A 16,970-nucleotide genomic window follows, 5' to 3' on the forward strand; every position below is an offset into this window, starting at 1 on the left:
GTTTCAGTCGTCTGGGGAGAGGGGCTGGCCCGACCCACGTGCACAAACCCAGTTTAACTGAAGGCATTGAGGGGGGAGATCCGAGTTCAAGCTTGGGGCGAGTGGCTGCCGGCGCACGTCAACTCCCGAGCTCCGCTGGCAGGAGTTCCTTACTCGCGTGGGTCCCAGGGCAGCCCGCCGGGGGCTCCCGGTTGCCATAGCAACCCCACGCGCCTGGCAGGGACGGCGCGCGCCGCGGGGCTTCGCTACTACCGGAAGTGACGTGTTTCACCTGCCGAGCGAGGGCGGGGTGGGACCGGGCTGCGAGGTGCCGCCGCAGCCAGCGGGTCGGGAACGCGCGGGGAGCCGGGTGGAGACCCCGGGTAAGAGCCGCCTACCTGCAGTCGTCGCCCACAACTGGGCCGCCACCATGGCGCTTCTGCTGCGCTTCGTGCTCCTGTGCGGAGTCGCGGGTGAGTGGGGGACAGATCGGTCCCTCGGGTCTTTATTGCCTGGCCAACCCTGGGGCGCTCGCTGCCTGCGGCCACCCGGGAACAATGAGGCTTGGGGGAGGGGGCGGGCGCGATTTGGGGGCGCTGCGGCAGTGGTGGAGGTGCGCGCGGAATTGCACCGGGGTGATTTCGCCGGACCGGGCGCGCGAGCCCCGAAGGTGGGTGGGGCCGCTGGGAGGGGAGCCCTGCGGGGCCGTGGGGTACCGGGGGTGCGTTGGAGTGGGGGACCGAGCCCCGGGATGTGGGGCGGCGGTGGAGAGGGCTCCCCGGGCGCGGGTGGGTGGGCGCGGCGTGCCGGCTGCGCCTGGCGTCTCTCCCAGACTATTCTTTGCCGCGGGTGCGGGCTTTGCTTTATTTGCTCTTGCCCTTTCCCTTGTTAGCCGCGGTGTCGTTTCCATCGGGGTTACCCGGTTTCAAAAGCCTTGGGCGGCGAGTTTTCAGGTGTCGAGCAGTCCAAGCCAGGAGACCGAATTACAAACGCCATGATTAAATGGACACTGAGCTTTTCAGTGCCTCAGATCGTCCAACCTACCTCTAGGAAAGAGGCGCTGAACGAACTGTAGGCTGGGCATTCTTGGTCTCATGGAAGAGGCGAGCCCAGGCACGAGCTGTTAACTAGACGGTAACTCGACGAAGTGGACCGTGGAAAATCAGAAGTAGATTCCTGCAAAAGTGCAGTATTGATTTCTGCAGTCGCGGGGCAAAGTGCAAAGGAGAAATTAGTAACCTTGGTTTTGAGTTTATAATGTTTTGATTCATTTTGATGATGACTTGTACAGGGAATTTCGAAAGGATTCGCCAAGTAATACATGTTCGACTGCGCCTTTCTCGGGAGGGGTAAAAGGGCATTTAAAACTGCGTGGATAAAAGGCATAATCGTTTGATATCTTTAAAAAACTGATTTGTTGCCATGTCCGTGCTTTAACCAACTGATATTGTCTTGTCAAAGTAAGCATTTTAGAACCAAAGGATTCATTAAACCAACCACCACAACAAAAAAATCCATCGGTGGGACCCTAGGAGGCACACTTTGTGTAGCCTCCGGAAGGATAATTTTTTTAAGCGCTCTAGAGCTGGATCGAGTGGCCCTTTCTGTTGGGATGGCTCTCTGCTTCCTGTTGAAATGTTAATTCCATTGTTGGATGCCCCAGCTGTGAGCATTACTCATGGGATCAACATTCTGTTAACAAATCTAATCTTCGATATGAGTCTATAGCATTACCTCCACCTTTTTAATACATATCATTTAGACATGGCTGAAATTTCCAAAGTAAAGCTTCCAGAAAAGCTAAGAGTCAGTAACCATTTTACATGATAACGTTACACCTTGTTTTGGTCAAGGACTAAATTGAAGTAGAAGTTGAGAACATTGTGATCTCTGTGGAAAAAAATGTTTTAGCCTATATCTAGAGCAGAGAAGTGGAAGAACATAAACCATATAGAGGATTCCTCCCCACCCCCAGGGATATCAGGATAATTGTCTGGATTTCATTTTTTTCTGGATGCCTCACTTTGGTAGGCACAATCTCATCCTAGGATATTTTGATACATATAGAGTCATTCTGCTCATAAACTGTACACTATGGTACAGTGAACATCTCTTTAAAGGACTGTTGGCTTCAACTAAACTATTTTACTTCAATTTTCCAGCTTAGGAAACAACTCAAAAACTGTAATTGATGTATGGCTTTGGGTATTTCTTCAGATACTTCTTGACATCTTAGAAATTTATTGCCATGAACTCAGTTTGGGTGGTAACATTATTGGATTCTACAATTGGCAAAACAAGGTGGAGGCTTACATATTAAAAATTGCAGTGCTATTAGTAGATCTTCCTCTAGAACTGTCTCTAGAGGAAGAAATTGCAGTGCTATTAGTAGATCTTCCTCTAGAGCTGTCTCTAGAGGAAGAAATTGCAGTGCTATTAGTAGATCTTCCTCTAGAGCTGTCTCTAGAGGAAGAAATTGCAGTGCTATTAGTAGATCTTCCTCTAGAGCTGTCTCTATGTGGGTTGTAGAGTTTTGTGTTGTACTCTGGTTGATGATGGAACATTTTTTGATGCGTTTTTATTGCCTACCTAGTAGCAAGTCGTACCGCTAGTAATAGTAGTGTCAGTAGTGGTAGAGCAGTAGCAGAAGTAAAAATAAAGCCTTGATTATGCAGTTATTTTTTAAAAAATATATTTATTTTTGGCTGCGTTGGGTCCTCGTTGCTGCGCGCGGGCTTTCTCTAGTTGTGGCGAGCAGGGGCTACTCTTCGTTGCGGTGGCTTCTCTTGTTGCGGGGCATGGGCTCTAGGCACGTGGGCTCAGTTGTTGTGGCACACGGGCCCTAGAGTGCAGGCTCAGTAGTTGTGGCGCACGGGCTTAGTTGCTCTACGGCATATGGGATCTTCCTGGACCAAGGCTCGAACCTGTGTCCCCTGCATTGGCAGGCGGATTCTTAACCACTGCGCCAACAGGGATGTCCCTGATTACTCAGTTATTAAATGCCAGGCACTGTTCTAAGGGCTTTACATACACTCATTTAATGTACCTTGCAGCCCTAGAGGATATATATGTATTATAATGATCCCTACTGTACAAGTGGAGAAACTGAGGCATGAAGTGGTTGTATAACTTTACTCGCCAAGGTCACAAATTTCCTCCTGAATCCCTGCTCTTATCACTATGCTGCCACTTTCCTCTTTGATTACCTCTAATCGACATCTTAAATTTGTATCACTGGTTACTGTCATTTATTAAGAACCTGCTGTTGGTTTGACCCTGTGCCAAGTACTGAAGGCTTTTATTATTAGCCTTTTAATTTCTTGATCTTAGTTGAATATTTTCAGTCTCTCTGCAAGCACGAGGATCCAGGGCTTAGACTGGTGTTGTAAGCTTAAATGGCCCATGACCCAGCAGCATCATTGTCACCTAGGGATGACAGTGTTAAAGTTTGGGGTGCTGCTCTGCTTTTCACAGTGTCAATATGAGTGAAAGCAAAGTACTGGCCAGTGATTCTGGTCTCCAAACCACTTGTTAGCCATGCAGTGGCAGCAGGACCCTGTTCTCTGTGCTTCAGTTGCTGCTTGTGTCAAGAACGGGAATCCCACTATATCAGCTGATATAGTGGGAAATGTTTATTGTTTTGCTTTACCTGGTGTTTTTTCCTTTACTTGAAAAAATGAAGATTATTAGATGTGAACTTTATCCCCTCCATATGCCTCTCTCTTAATACATTCCTGTCATTATACCACCACCAGGGCAAAAGTTGCCCTTCTCCAAGGCAACCCACCCAACATTGGCTCATTACCCTATCTGTTGTGGGGGTTTCCATAAAATTACCCAATATATCTCATTGCACTAGGTCAGAGGGCAGGGGCATTACCTGTGCTGCTGTTCATTGTTACAGTCCCGGTGTTAGCTTGTGGCACCTGGCAGACAGCAAGTGTTCAGCAAATGTTGCACGGCTGAACGTTTTCAGCCTCTTTGCCAATAGGCCTATGTATATGATATGGCTCTCATCAGTTATATCTCTTTCCCTTCTCATCCAATAAAGATGGTCCTCCACTAGTGATCATTCCACTAGCCTTACTTCATTCCATTGTTAGAAGTTAAGCCTCTGCTTTATCTCTGACCTCATTATTCTGTCTCACTCACCTGCTTCAGTTGCCAAAGGTATCAATAACCACGTGCCAAATCCATTTATTTCTTTAGAGCTCCTTGACACCTATTAACCTGCCCTTCACTACCTTCTTCAATAGGTCCCTTAAATGCCAGCCTCCCCCATGATTTAACCCATAGCCCTCTTCTCAGTCTCCATCTTGAACCTGGGTGACTTCATCTGTCCATCACTGTACACTCAGAATTGTTGCTAGTGACAAAAATGTTGCTAACTCACCTCTCCTTTGAATTCTGGGCCACTATTTCCAGCTGCCTAACATTCAGCATCCCATCTGAATGCACTTGAGTACCTCAGACTCTGTAGGTCCTCAACTGAACTTACCATTAATTAACTGATTAAACGATCCAGTCGTTCAAATATCTATGGCCTACTGTATACTATGGCTGTGCTAGATGCCCCTACAATAGTGCAGGCGTTTGCAAGGTGCAAAAGGTTTGGTGGAACGTTCCCAGCAGATGGAGATCTGAAAGGGTATAATGTGCCTTGGGTTCAGTGCGTATAAGGCATCTAACTAACACTTCTCTTTTTGATGTGCACCTGAGTCATTATGAGGGCATGTGGGGTGGAGCTTGAGAGTTTACATTTTAACAGGTTCCACATGATGTCACTGCTGAGTACACTTTGAGTGGACAGAGACCCAGAGAGTGTGCCGAGAGCTTAGGAGACGATCCCCCAAGACTGGCACTGAGAAGCTTGTGGAGGTGTTAAAGAAGTGAGGTTATACACTGAGATTTATTCTCTTGAATTGTGTAGAACTCTGCAGCAGTTCTGGAGGCAGGTAGGACCAATAGATCTAACGCATTAATCCATCTGGGATGACCTGGACACAAGCAGTCCCTGTTGAAATACAGCAGAGTGGTGCTGGGCTTCCTGTTTCATCTGAAAATTGTTCTGAGGGAGATGCAGAGGAACCTGGTATCTGGTTGATTGAATGAGTGGCAAGAAAAAGTTGGAGGGAGCCAGTAAGATTTCTGGCTTGAGTGAATGATCATGTCGCTAATCTATAGGGAGTAAAGAAAGGAGAAGCAAGTTTTAGGGAGATGACAGTGAGCTTTGGACAAGTTGTATTTGTGGTGCTTGAGGGGAATGGAAGTGAAAAATACCCAGTAGGAAGACTTAAGCAAAGGACTGGATCTCAGGAGAGAGGCAAAGATGGGTGATACAGAATTGAGCATCACTGCTGATAGGTGGCATCTGTGTCTGGTTAACCAGGAAAAGCAGGTAGGACTAGAAAAGAAGGTGAAATGTGATACTGGGGAACATCAACATCTAATAAGTAATCAGGAGGTGAGGAACCGGGGACAGTAAGGAGTGATGGAGAGTGCAGGGGAACTAGAGGATGAGGGTGTCCCAGAAACTGACGAAGAAATGAGGCCAGTGGGTCTTACATTAGGAGATTATTGAGAACATTTTGGAAGTGATCGAATCCAGAGGGAGGACAATACCTGTACTGAGAGTAAAGCTAGATTTTAAGAGATTGAGGAGAGGGCATCAGGTAAGTAGAGAATAAGAGATTGCTTTGCACTTGCAGCTGGTTTAGTGCATGTTGCACGTATGGCCTTCATTCCAGGGGACAGGAGCAGACTCCATGGGAGAAGGTAGAAGCCAGAAGATAAGAACTCTAACTTCTGTGTGTGTGTGTGTGTGTTTATTGAAGTTTAGTTGATTAACAATGTTTCAGGTGTACAGCAAAGTGATTCAGTGTGTGTGTGTGTATATATACGCACACACACACTTTCTCAGATTCTTTTACATTATAGGTTATTACAAGGTACCGAATACAGTTCCCCGTGCTATACAGTAGGTCTTCATTGTTTATCTAGAACTCTTCACTTCCCAACCTCCCAGACATAGAACCTTGCTCACATGATCATTCTTCTTTAAAACAGTGTATTCCTCTTTACACTCATTCCGGGACTCTGAACCCTTTGGCTTCCCAGGGGATGTCACTGTCTCATCCCATCTCTTATGTAGGGATCCCATCAACTTTAAAAAAACTTAAATATCCCTCCGGACATGGCTTCAACCCTTATATCCCTCTTTCAGCACTGCCTGTCTCTCCTTTTCTCCACCGGATTTCTTGAAGGAGTGGATTTGTTGACTCCATTATTTTCCTTCATATCCATCAATTCTTCCACCCTTTGCAATCTGATTTTCACCCCACTCTACTCCTGTGAAACTGCAGTGGCCGCTGTGGCTGCATCCAGTGGACATGTCACACCTTCAACCTCTTAAACCTCTTAGCGAGAATGGCTCTATTGACTAATCTCTTTCCTCCTTGAGCTGTTCCTCATTCTCCTTTGTGGGCCCACTTTCCTCCCTCTACTTAAATGTCAGTTTCTGGCTTCAGTTACCATTTATGTCCTTACAGCCTCCAGTCTGTTTCCTGTCTCACTCTCCCAAAGCTTTGCCCATAATGTCAAACCACTCACTTGACAGCTCTGCTTAGACTTCCCACAGGTACCACCAGTTGAACCTGTCTCCAAACCACTGTTCTCTCTCGCATTAAATGGCATTTTCAGCCACCAAAATGCCCAGGCAAAAATCTGCATACCTTACTTGACTTTTTGTATTCTCTCCCCAGCTTACACCCAGTTTCTAAGTCACTTGTATCCCTCCAGCCACTCCTGGAGGGATACAGCGTACCGCAGTGTATACCACCATTCTCTTAAGATGGTTGAAGTAGCTTCATAATTGGTTTTTCATTGAGTGAGGAAATAAATGGGGAAAGATGTACTAGGCAGGAATTTCTGTTTGTTGGCTTGAGAAAAGACCTGGAAGGGAAAGAGTATTTGAAGATTAAGAATAGGTATATCATTGAAGAGGTGAGCAGGGCTGGGCTCGGTGTCCTGCACAGGCCAGCTCTGTGTGTGTCAGCCCTGCCATGCATTCAGTATTGGAGTGAATTTATGTTACCACTCCAGTCTCATTTTAATCCCCTGCTTGCAGCCTGTTCTCCCCTCTCCCTTCGTTTCTGCCTTTCCTCTATCGTACTCAAATCATTATCAGGTGTAACTAAGTAAAGGCAAGAATTGAGACTGGGAGCTTTTGATTTGCTTCATTTGGTGGGCAGCAAGTAATGGATGTGAACGTTAAAATAATTTTAAAATTATTCAATTAATTATTAAGGTAACCTGGAAAATAATTAAAAATTATCTAACTGAAATGAGCTTATGGCTTTATCTTACTGTCATCTACGTAGCATTTTTATTTTTATTTATGTATGTATTTCAGCTGCGCCAGTCTAAGTTGTGGCACGTGGGATCTTTAGTTGCGGCGCACATGCGGGATCTAGTTCCCCGGCCAGGGATGGAACCCAGGCCCGCTGCATTGGGAGCTCAGAGCCTTAGCCACTGGATCATCAAGGACGTGCCTTCCTTGCATTTTTTAAAGAAAACAAACCTAATGTTCTAGAATAATTGTTAGATTGGTTTTGGAATTAGGTTGGTTTCTATTAAGAATATGATGCTAAGTGGAAGTAAAGAGCAGTAAACTTTTATGGCCCTGGCTCCTTTATTTTCTACTTAATTTCTTCAGTGGGGCTGAAATTACAAATGGTGGAGTGTGAGGGGGATGGGAGAACTTCACCTTGGCACAGTGAAGTGGTCTGTACAGGAAGCTGGTAGTTTATGGTTTGGTGATCTCTTGGGGCTCATTTATTGATATTCTTTGTAATTTGTTCACTTTGTTGAATCCATTACTGTCTCCAGGTAAAAGAAAATGGGAAGGAAGTTGAAAATGTTTCTGTATTCAGTGGCAAAATGGTGACTTAAAGGAACATTTACCTCTTTTGTGCTTTCCCACTGGTCTTTTCTGTAGGCTTTCCCTCCCCTCATTGACTCACCCTTTCTGGTTTCTAATAATGAGCTAGCCAATTAAAGTTTAAGCCTTAAAGGCCTTAGCTTGACTCAGCAGTATTTACGGTTTATTTTAATTGGCAGGGTGCTGGTAGAAGAAAAGGTTATTGCCTGCTCTGTTGACAAAGGGAAGGTAGGATAAGGGAAGGAGATAGTAACAGTCTATTTTTAGGGTAGGTGTGAGATCAATGGCAGGGTTCAGTTTGTCCTTTGATAGTTGGTGAGAAAAGGATTAATCGTCACATTAACCAATGTCTGTACATACTGAGACAATGCAAATTTCTTTACAGACTATTAAATCACTTTCATTCTTTCAAAGATACTTTACAGGTTGGAATGGGAATGCTGTTTCATTTACTTCTAAGAAATGAAACTTCAGATTTCTGGAAGAAGCAACATAACTAATCATGATTACTTTTTCACTTCCCTATCGTGTAACTGTGTGTTCTGTGTGAGTATTTATTTATTTATTTATTTATGGCTGCCTTGGGTCTTTGTTGCTGCACGCGGGCTTTCTCTAGTTGCTGCGAGCCGGGGTTACTCTTTTTTTTTTGCGGTACGTGGGCCTCTCACTGTTGTGGCCTCTCCCGTTGCGGAGCACAGGCTCCGGACGCGCAGGCTCAGCGGTCATGGCTCACGGGTGCAGCCGCTCCGCAGCATGTGGGATCTTCCCGGACCGGGGCACGAACCCGTGTCCCCTGCATCGGCAGGCGGACTCTCAAGCACTGCGCCACCAGGGCTACTCTTTGTTGCGGTGCGCAGGCTTCTCATTGCGGTGGCTTCTCTTGTTGCGGAGCACGGGCTCTAGGCACGCGGGCTTCAGTAGTTGTGGCACACGGGCTTAGTTGCTCCGAGGCATGTGGGATCTTCCCAGACCAGGGCTCGAACCCATGTCCCCTGCATTCGCAGGTGGATTCTTAACCACTGCGCCACCAGGGGAGTCCCTGTGTGAGTTTTACAGGTTTCTCCAAAGGAAGTATGGTTTGGCTGCACAGATAAAAACGCTCTCAAGGAATCTCAAGGAATATGCAGATACGGTGAAATCAAACGTGTTGAGCCACATCTTTGTTGAATTGTTAGAGTGACTCTAGTTGACCCTCCTCAGTCTCTCAGATTCCCCAGTGAAGAGTGCTTTGAACTCTTGAATACCAGACTATTCCCATGGGGGTTTTCTTTAATGGACCAGACAGAAACTTCAAGTGTTTTGTGCCCTGGATAGTTCTACAGTAAGAATTGAGAAGACTCTTTAACCTACTTGGTTGTAGACTGTGAAATCTGATACTTTTAGAATGAGCTGGTAACTCTGGGCTAGAAAAGTGATCTTACTGTGTTTTTAAAGACAGTTTCACATGCATCTCATTTGAATCCACTCTCCTGACAGCCTATGGGTAGGAAGGACACATTTTTTTTTTTTTTAAATAAGGAATCAAGTTGTAAAGCCAAGGCCTTAAGTTCAATAAATTATGGCATTGGTCCAAGACAATGCTGTCCTAGTAGAAACATATGTCATTTAAAATGTTCTGGTAGTCACATTTAAAAGTGAAAAGGAAAAGGTGAAATCAATTTGTATATATTTTGTTTAACCCAATATATACAAAATATTAATTCCATATGTAGTCAAGTTGAACATCAGTAAGATTTTTTTTTTATACTAAGCCTTCAAAATCTGGTATTTTACCTACAGCACATCTCAGTTTGCACTGGCCACATTTCACGTGCTCAGTAGCTGTGTGTGGCTAGCAGATACCCTTTTGGTCAGCACAGGTCTAGAACTTGGAGCTTTAGTTCCCAGTCACCTTCCACCACATTTAGTTTCAGAACATTCCACTAACTAAAATAGCATGGGTGTGGTGTGCCATCACAACAGCTTTGTCAAATGGAAAGTGTCTTTGGAACTGCTCTCATGAGATTTTATCTAAAATAATTATTTGTATCACAGTATTCCCGTTGACAGCAAGTTAAATAATGTCTCTTGTTATTTAGTTTCTTGTAAACATCAGAGCATTTGTTGCACACAAAATTATATCAGCTGTCCTTTTTTGGTAGTTATATGCATCTATATTTTAGGTATAAGGTAGAAAAAACAAATATATGGACAAAATAATATTTTTAGCTTGCCTATGGGGGGAATAAATTCATTTATGGAGAGATTGAAAGTATAGAGTGGTCCCTGGTGATGGTTGCTAGGAAATTTGAATTTATTTTGGGATATTAGAAAGGAAGTCATGCCAAGATTGAGGCAGTCTTACAACAGTTAGACATGCTTACAACAGGGTTTTTTTTAAAATTGTAACTAACCTTTTCCTTATTAACTTCAGTATTTTCCGTAAGTAGGTAACATTTGCTTGTTTTGCTGTTATGTCTCTTTGCTTTTTTTTTCCTGTGATCTCATCTTTATAAGACACTTCACCTCAGTTTCTTTGCTTTTTTTGTTGTTGTTTTTTTGGCCAGGTACTCACTTTTCCTGTTTCATGTTAATTAAAGGAAGAAAAGAGAGCCTGAGGTCGTTTTTGAACAAGGAGGCAAAGGCAGATTTCTTAAAATGAAGCAATACATGTTATTTTACGAAGGTGATGAAAATATTCACTATGGCAACGGATCTGCTTTACCCATAATGCAAAATACCCTATTTGCATTTGTTTTGCCAGAGACTTCTGAAATTAGCATCTCTGTATTAGAGAACATGGGGAAAATAATACACTACATAGATTGAAAACAGGCTGAGACTTAATTTTTTTTTTAAGGTTTAAAAAAAACTTTTATTTAGAAGGGCTGAAATGATTGCATGCTAATTTGAACAGATAGGTTGTATAAGAAAATTCCATTTTTGATACCCGCGAAGAGTTGGATTCCATTATGTGTGCTTTGCTCTTTCTTTAGACCTCTTAACTTCAGACTGGAGTTGAACAGAAATGTGGCTTACTCCTTTCCCCTCAATTCACTGAGAATTAATTTTATTTATTTATTTATGGAAGGGTTTTCATTTTTTTAAATTAGTTATCTGTTTTATACATATTAGTGTATGTATGTCAATCCCTACCTCCCAATTCATTCCCCCCCAACCCCCCACCCCGCTTTCCCCCCTTGGTGTCCATACGTGTGTTCTCTACATCTATGTCTCTATTTCTGCCTTGCAAATTGGTTCATCTGTACCATTTTTCTAGATTCCACGTTAATGGAATATAGAAATTCCATTCTGACTTACTTCACTCTGTATGACGGACTCTAGGACCATCCACATCTCTACAGATGACCCAGTTTCGTTCCTTTTTATGGCTGAGTAATATTCCATTGTATATATTTACCACATCTTTACCCATTCCATCTGTCGATGGGCATTTAGGTTGCTTCCATGACCTGGCTATTGTAAATAGTGCTGCAATGAACGTTGGGGTGCATGTGTCTTTTTGAATTATGGTTTTCTCTGGGTATATGCCCAGTAGTGGGATTGCTGGATCATATGGTAATTCTATTTTTAGTTTTTTAAAGCACCTCCATACTTTCTCCATAGTGGCTGTATCAATTTACATTCACACCTACAGTGTGAGAGGGTTCCCTTTTCGCCACACCCTCTCCAGCATTTGTTGTTTGTAGATTTTTTTGATGGTGGCCGTTCTAACCAGTGTGAGGTGCTACCTCATTGTAGTTTTGATTTGCATTTCTCTAATAATGAGTGATGTTGAACAGCTTTTCATGTGCCCCTTGGCCATCTGTATGTATTCTTTGGCCCATTTTTTGACTGGGTTGTTTGTTTTTTAATATTTTTTAAAAAATAAATTTATTTATTTATTTTTGGCTGTGGTGGGTCTTCATTCTGCATGCAGGCTTTCTCTAGTTGCGGTGAGTGGGGGCTACTCTTCGTTGTGGTGCGTGGGCTTCTCATTGTGGTGGCTTCTCATTGCAGAGCACGGGCTCTAAGTGCATGGGCTTCAGTAGTTGTGGCACACGGGCTCAGTAGATGGGGCTCATGGTCTCTAGGAGCACAGGCTCAATAGTTGTGGCACACGGGCTTAGTTGCTCTGTGGCATGTGGGATCTTCCCGGACCAGGGCTCGAACCCATGCCCCCTGCATTCGCAGGCGGATTCTTAACCACTGCACCATCAGGGAAGCCCTGTGCAAAGGTCCAATTTGTTTGTTTTTATTTCCATTACTCTAGGAGGTGAGTCAAAAAAGATCTTGCTGTGATTTATGTCAAAGAGTGTTCTTCCTATGTTTTCCTATAAGAGTTTTATAGTGTCTGGCCTTACATTTAGGTCTTTAATCCATTTTGAGTTTATTTTTGTGTGTGGTGTTAGGGGAGTGTTCTAATTTCATTCTTTTACATGTAGCTGTCCAGTTTTCCCAGCACCACTTTTTGAACAGACTGTCTTTACTCCATTGTATATCCTTGCCTCCTTTGTCATAGATTACTTTACCATAGGTGCGTGGGTTTATCTCTGGGCTTTCTATCTTGTTCCATTGATCTATGTTTCTGTTTATGTGCCAGTACCATATTGTCGATTACTGTAGCTTTGTAGTATAGTCTGAAGTCAGGGAGTCTGATTCCTCCAGCTCCGTTTTTTTCCCTCAAGACTGCTTAGGCTATTTGGGGTCTTTTGTGTCTCCATATAAATTTTAAGATTTTTTTTTGTTCTAGTTCTGTAAAAAACTGCCATTGGAAATTTGATAGGGATTGCATTGAATCTGTTGATTGCTTTGGGTAGTATAGTCATCTTCCAATCCAAGAACATGGTATATCTCCATCTGTTTCTGTCATCTTTGATTTCTTTCACCAGTGTCTTATAGTTTTCTGAGTCCAGGTCTTTTACCTCCTTAGGTAGGTTTATTCCTAGGTATTTTTTTTTTTGTGGTACGTGGGCCTCTCACTGCTGTGGCCTCTCTCGTTGCGGAGCACAGGCTCCGGACGGGCAGGCTCAGCGGCCATGGCTCACGGGCCCAGCCGCTCCGCGGCATGTGGGATCTTCCCGGACCGGGGCACGAACCCGTGTCCCCTGCATTGGCAGGCGGGCTCTCAACTGCTGCGCCACCAGGGAAGCCCCTATTCCTAGGTATTTTATTCTTTTTGTTGCAGTGGTGAATGGGATTGTTTCCTTAATTTCTCTTTCTGATCTTTCATTGTTAGTGTATAGGAATGCAAGAGATTTTTGTGCATTAATTTTGTATCCTGAAACTTTATGAAATGCATTGATTAGCTCTAGTAGTTTTCTGGTGGCATCTTTAGGATTCTCTACATATAGTATCATGTCATCTGCAAACAGTGACAGTTTTAATTCTTCTTTTCCAATTTGTATTCCTTTTATTTCTTTTTCTTCTCTGATTGCCATGGCTAGGACTTCCAAAACTATGTTGACTAATAGTGGTGAGAGTGGACATCCTTGTCTTGTTCCTAATGTTAGAGGAAATGCTTTCAGTTTTTCACCATTGAGAATGATGTTTGCTGTGGGTTTGTCATATATATGGCCTTTATTAGGTTCCTTCTATGCCCACTTTCTGGAGAGTTTTTATCATAAATGGGTGTTGAATTTTGTCAGAAGCTTTTTCTGCATCTATTGAGATATCATATAGTTTTTCTTCTTCAATTTGTTAATATGGTGTATCACATTGATTTGTGTATTTTGAAGAGTCCTTGCATCCCTGGGATAAATCCCACTTGATCATGGTGTATGAACCTTTTAATGTGCTGTTGGATTCTGTTTGCTAGTATTTTGTTGAGGATTTTTCCATCTATATTTATCAGTGATATTGGTCTGTAAGTGTCTTTTTTTGTAGCATCTCTGTCTGGTTTTGGTATCAGGGTGATGGTGGCCTCATAGAATGAGTTCGGGAGTGTTCCTTCCTCTGCAGTTTTTGGAAGAGTTTGAGAAGGATGGGTGTTAGCTCCTCTCTAAATGTTTGCTAGAATTTGCCTGTGAAGCCATGTGGTCCTGGACTTTTGTTTGTTGGAAGATTTTAAATCACAGTTTCAATTTCATTACTTGTGATTGGTCTGTTCATATTTTCTATTTCTTCCAGGTTCAGTCTTGGAAGGTTATACCTTTCTAAGAATCTGTCTGTTTCTTCCAGGTGTCCATTTTATTGGCATAGAGTTGCTTGTAGTAGTAGTAAGATGCTTGTAGTAGTAAGATGCTTTGTATTTCTGTAGTGCCCATTGTAACTTCTCCTTTTTCATTTCTAATTTTATTGATTTGAGTCCTTTCCCTCTTTTTCTTGATCAGTCTGGCTAAAGGTTTATCAATTTTGTTTATATTATTAAAGAACCAGCTTTTAGTTTTATTGATCTTTGCTATTGTTTTCTTTGTTTCTCTTTGATTTATTTCTGCTCTGATCATTATGATTTCTTTCCTTCTACTAACTTTGGGTTTTGTTTGTTCTTTCTCTAGCTGCTTTAGGTGTAAGGTTAGATTATTTATTTGAGAGTTTTCTTGTTTCTGGAGGTAGGATTGTATTGCTATAAACTTCCGTCTTGGAACTGCTTTTGCTGCATCCCGTAGGTTTTGGATCGTCTTGTTTTCATTGTCATTTGTTTCTAGGTATTTTTTGATTTCCTCTTTGATTTCTTCAGTGATCTCTTGGTTATTTAGTAATGTATTGTTTAGCCTTCATGTGTTTGTGGTTTTTACAGTTCTTTCCTGGTAAATGATTTTTTTTTTTTTTTTTTGCGGTACGCGGACCTCTCACTGTTGTGACCTCTCCCGTTGCGGAGCACAGGCTCCAGAAGTGCAGGCTCAGCGGCCATGGCTTACGGGCCCAGCTGCTCCACAGCATGTGGGATCTTCCCGGACCCGGGCAGGAACCCGTGTCCCATGCATCGGCAGGCGGACTCTCAACAACTGCGCCACCAGGGAAGCCCCCTTTTTTTTTTTTTTTTTTTTTTTGAGGAACGTGGGCCTCTCACTGCCGTGGCCTCTGCCGTCGCGGAGCACAGGCCCCGGACGTGCAGGCTCAGCGGCCATGGCTCACGGGACCAGCCGCTCTGCAGCATGCGACCCTCCCGGACCGGGGCACGAACCCGTGTCCCCTGCATTGGCAGGCGGACTCCCAACCACTTCACCACCAGGGAAGCCCCCTGTAAATGATTTTTAATCTCATAGTGTGGTAGTCGGAAAAGATGCTTGATATTTGTTTTCTTAAATTTACCAAGGCTTGATTTGTGACCCAAGATGTGATCTATCCTCGAGAATGTTCTGTGTGCACTTCAGAAGAAAGTGTAGTCTGCTCTTTTCGGATGGAATGTCCTATAAATGTCAATTAAATCTAGCTGGTCTATTGTGTCATTTAAAGCATGTGTTTCCTTATTAATTTTCTGTCGATGATCTGTCCATTGGTGTAAGTGAGGTGTTAAAGTCCCCCACTGTTACTGTGTTACTGTCAATTTCCTCTTTTATAGCTGTTAGCAGTTGCCTTATGTATTGAGGTCCTCCTATGCTGGGTGCATATGTATGTATAATTGTTATATCTTCTTGGATTGATCCCTTGATCATTATTTAGTGTCCTTCTTTGTCTCTTGTAATAGTCTTTATTTTAAAGTCTGTATTGTCTGATATGAGAATTTCTACTCCAGCTTTCTTTTGGTTTCCATTTGCATGGAATATCTTTTTCCATCCCCTCACTTTCAGTCTGTATGTGTCCCTAGGTCTGAAGTGGGTCTCTTGTAGACAGCATATATATGGGTCTTGTTTTTGTATCCATTCAGCGAGCCTGTGTCTTTTGGTTGGGGCATTTAATCTATTCACATTTAAGGTAATTATCGATATGTATGTTCCTATTACCATTTTCTTAATTGTTTTGGGTTTGTTATTGTAGGTCTTTTCCTTCTTGTGTTTCCCGCCTATAAAAATTCCTTTAGCATTTGTTGTAGAGCTGGTTTTGTGGTCCTCAATTCTCGTTTTTGCTTGTCTGTAAAGCTTTTGATTTTCTCCTTGAATCTGAATGAGATCCTTGCCCGGGAGAGTAGCCTTGATTGTACGTTCTTCCCTTTCATCACTTTAAATATATCATGCCACTCCCTTCTGCTGTAGAGTTTCTTCTGAGAAATCAGCTGTTAACCTTATGGGAGTCCCCTTTTATGTTATTTGTCATTTTTCCCTTGTTGCTTTTAATAATTTTTCTTTGTCAATAATTTTTGTCAGTTTGATTACTGTGTGTCCTGGCGTGTTTCTCCTTGTGTTTATGCTGCCTGGGACTCTGCGCTTCCTGGACTTTGGTGGCTATTTCCTTTCACATGTTAGGGAAGTTTTCCACTATAATCTCTTCAACTATTTTCTCGGGTCCTTTCTCTCTCTCTTCTCCTTCTGGGACCCCTATAATGCAAATGTTGTTGCGTTTAATTTTGTCCCAGAGGTCTCTTATGCTGTCTTCATTTCATTCTTTTTTTCTTTATTCTGTTCCACGGCAGTGATTTCCACTGTTCTGTCTTCCAAGTCTCTTATCCGTTGTTCTGTCTCAGTTATTCTGCTATTGATTCCTTCTAGTGTATTTTTCATTTCAGTTATTGTATTGTTCATCTCTGTTTGTTTGTTCTTTAATTCTTCTAGGTCTTTGTTAATCATTTCTTGCATCTTCTCGATCTTTGCCTCCATTCTTTTTCCGAGGTCCTGGATCATCTTCACTATCATTATTCTGAAGTCTTTTTCTGGAAGGTTGCCTATCTCCATTTCCTTTAGTTGTTTTTCTGGGGTTTTATCTTGTTCCTTCATTTGGTACATAGCCCTCTGCCTTTTCATCTTGTCTATCTTTCTGTGATTGTGATTTCGTTCCACAGCCTGCAGGATTGTAGTTCTTTTTGCTTCTGCTGTCTGCCCTGTGGTTGAGACTTAATTTTAATCAGAAATGAAATCTGAATGCTTTCCTGCGCCGAGTATTTCTGTGTGTTTGTGAGGGGCAGGGGGGAATGGGTGGGTCACAATCCAATTCAACAGATACTTACAGAAAATCTATCTGTACGCTCACATTCTTA

General features: G+C 43.0%; 1 protein-coding gene across 2 annotated transcripts in view; it reads left to right on the top strand.

Moving 5' to 3' along the window:
- The first annotated feature begins 291 nt into the window (after window positions 1–291).
- Window positions 292–16,970, top strand: part of CXADR (CXADR Ig-like cell adhesion molecule) — a 53,429-nt gene continuing 36,750 nt past the window's right edge. For both annotated transcript variants that reach the window (XM_067739232.1, XM_067739233.1), the window contains exon 1: window positions 292–452. In XM_067739232.1, the coding sequence (XP_067595333.1) occupies window positions 410–452 (43 nt within the window). In that variant the 5' untranslated portion in view covers window positions 292–409. The remainder of the gene's footprint in view (window positions 453–16,970) is intronic.

The sequence above is a fragment of the Pseudorca crassidens genome, chromosome 5 (assembly GCF_039906515.1).
Source record: "Pseudorca crassidens isolate mPseCra1 chromosome 5, mPseCra1.hap1, whole genome shotgun sequence".
Lineage (NCBI taxonomy): Eukaryota > Metazoa > Chordata > Mammalia > Artiodactyla > Delphinidae > Pseudorca > Pseudorca crassidens.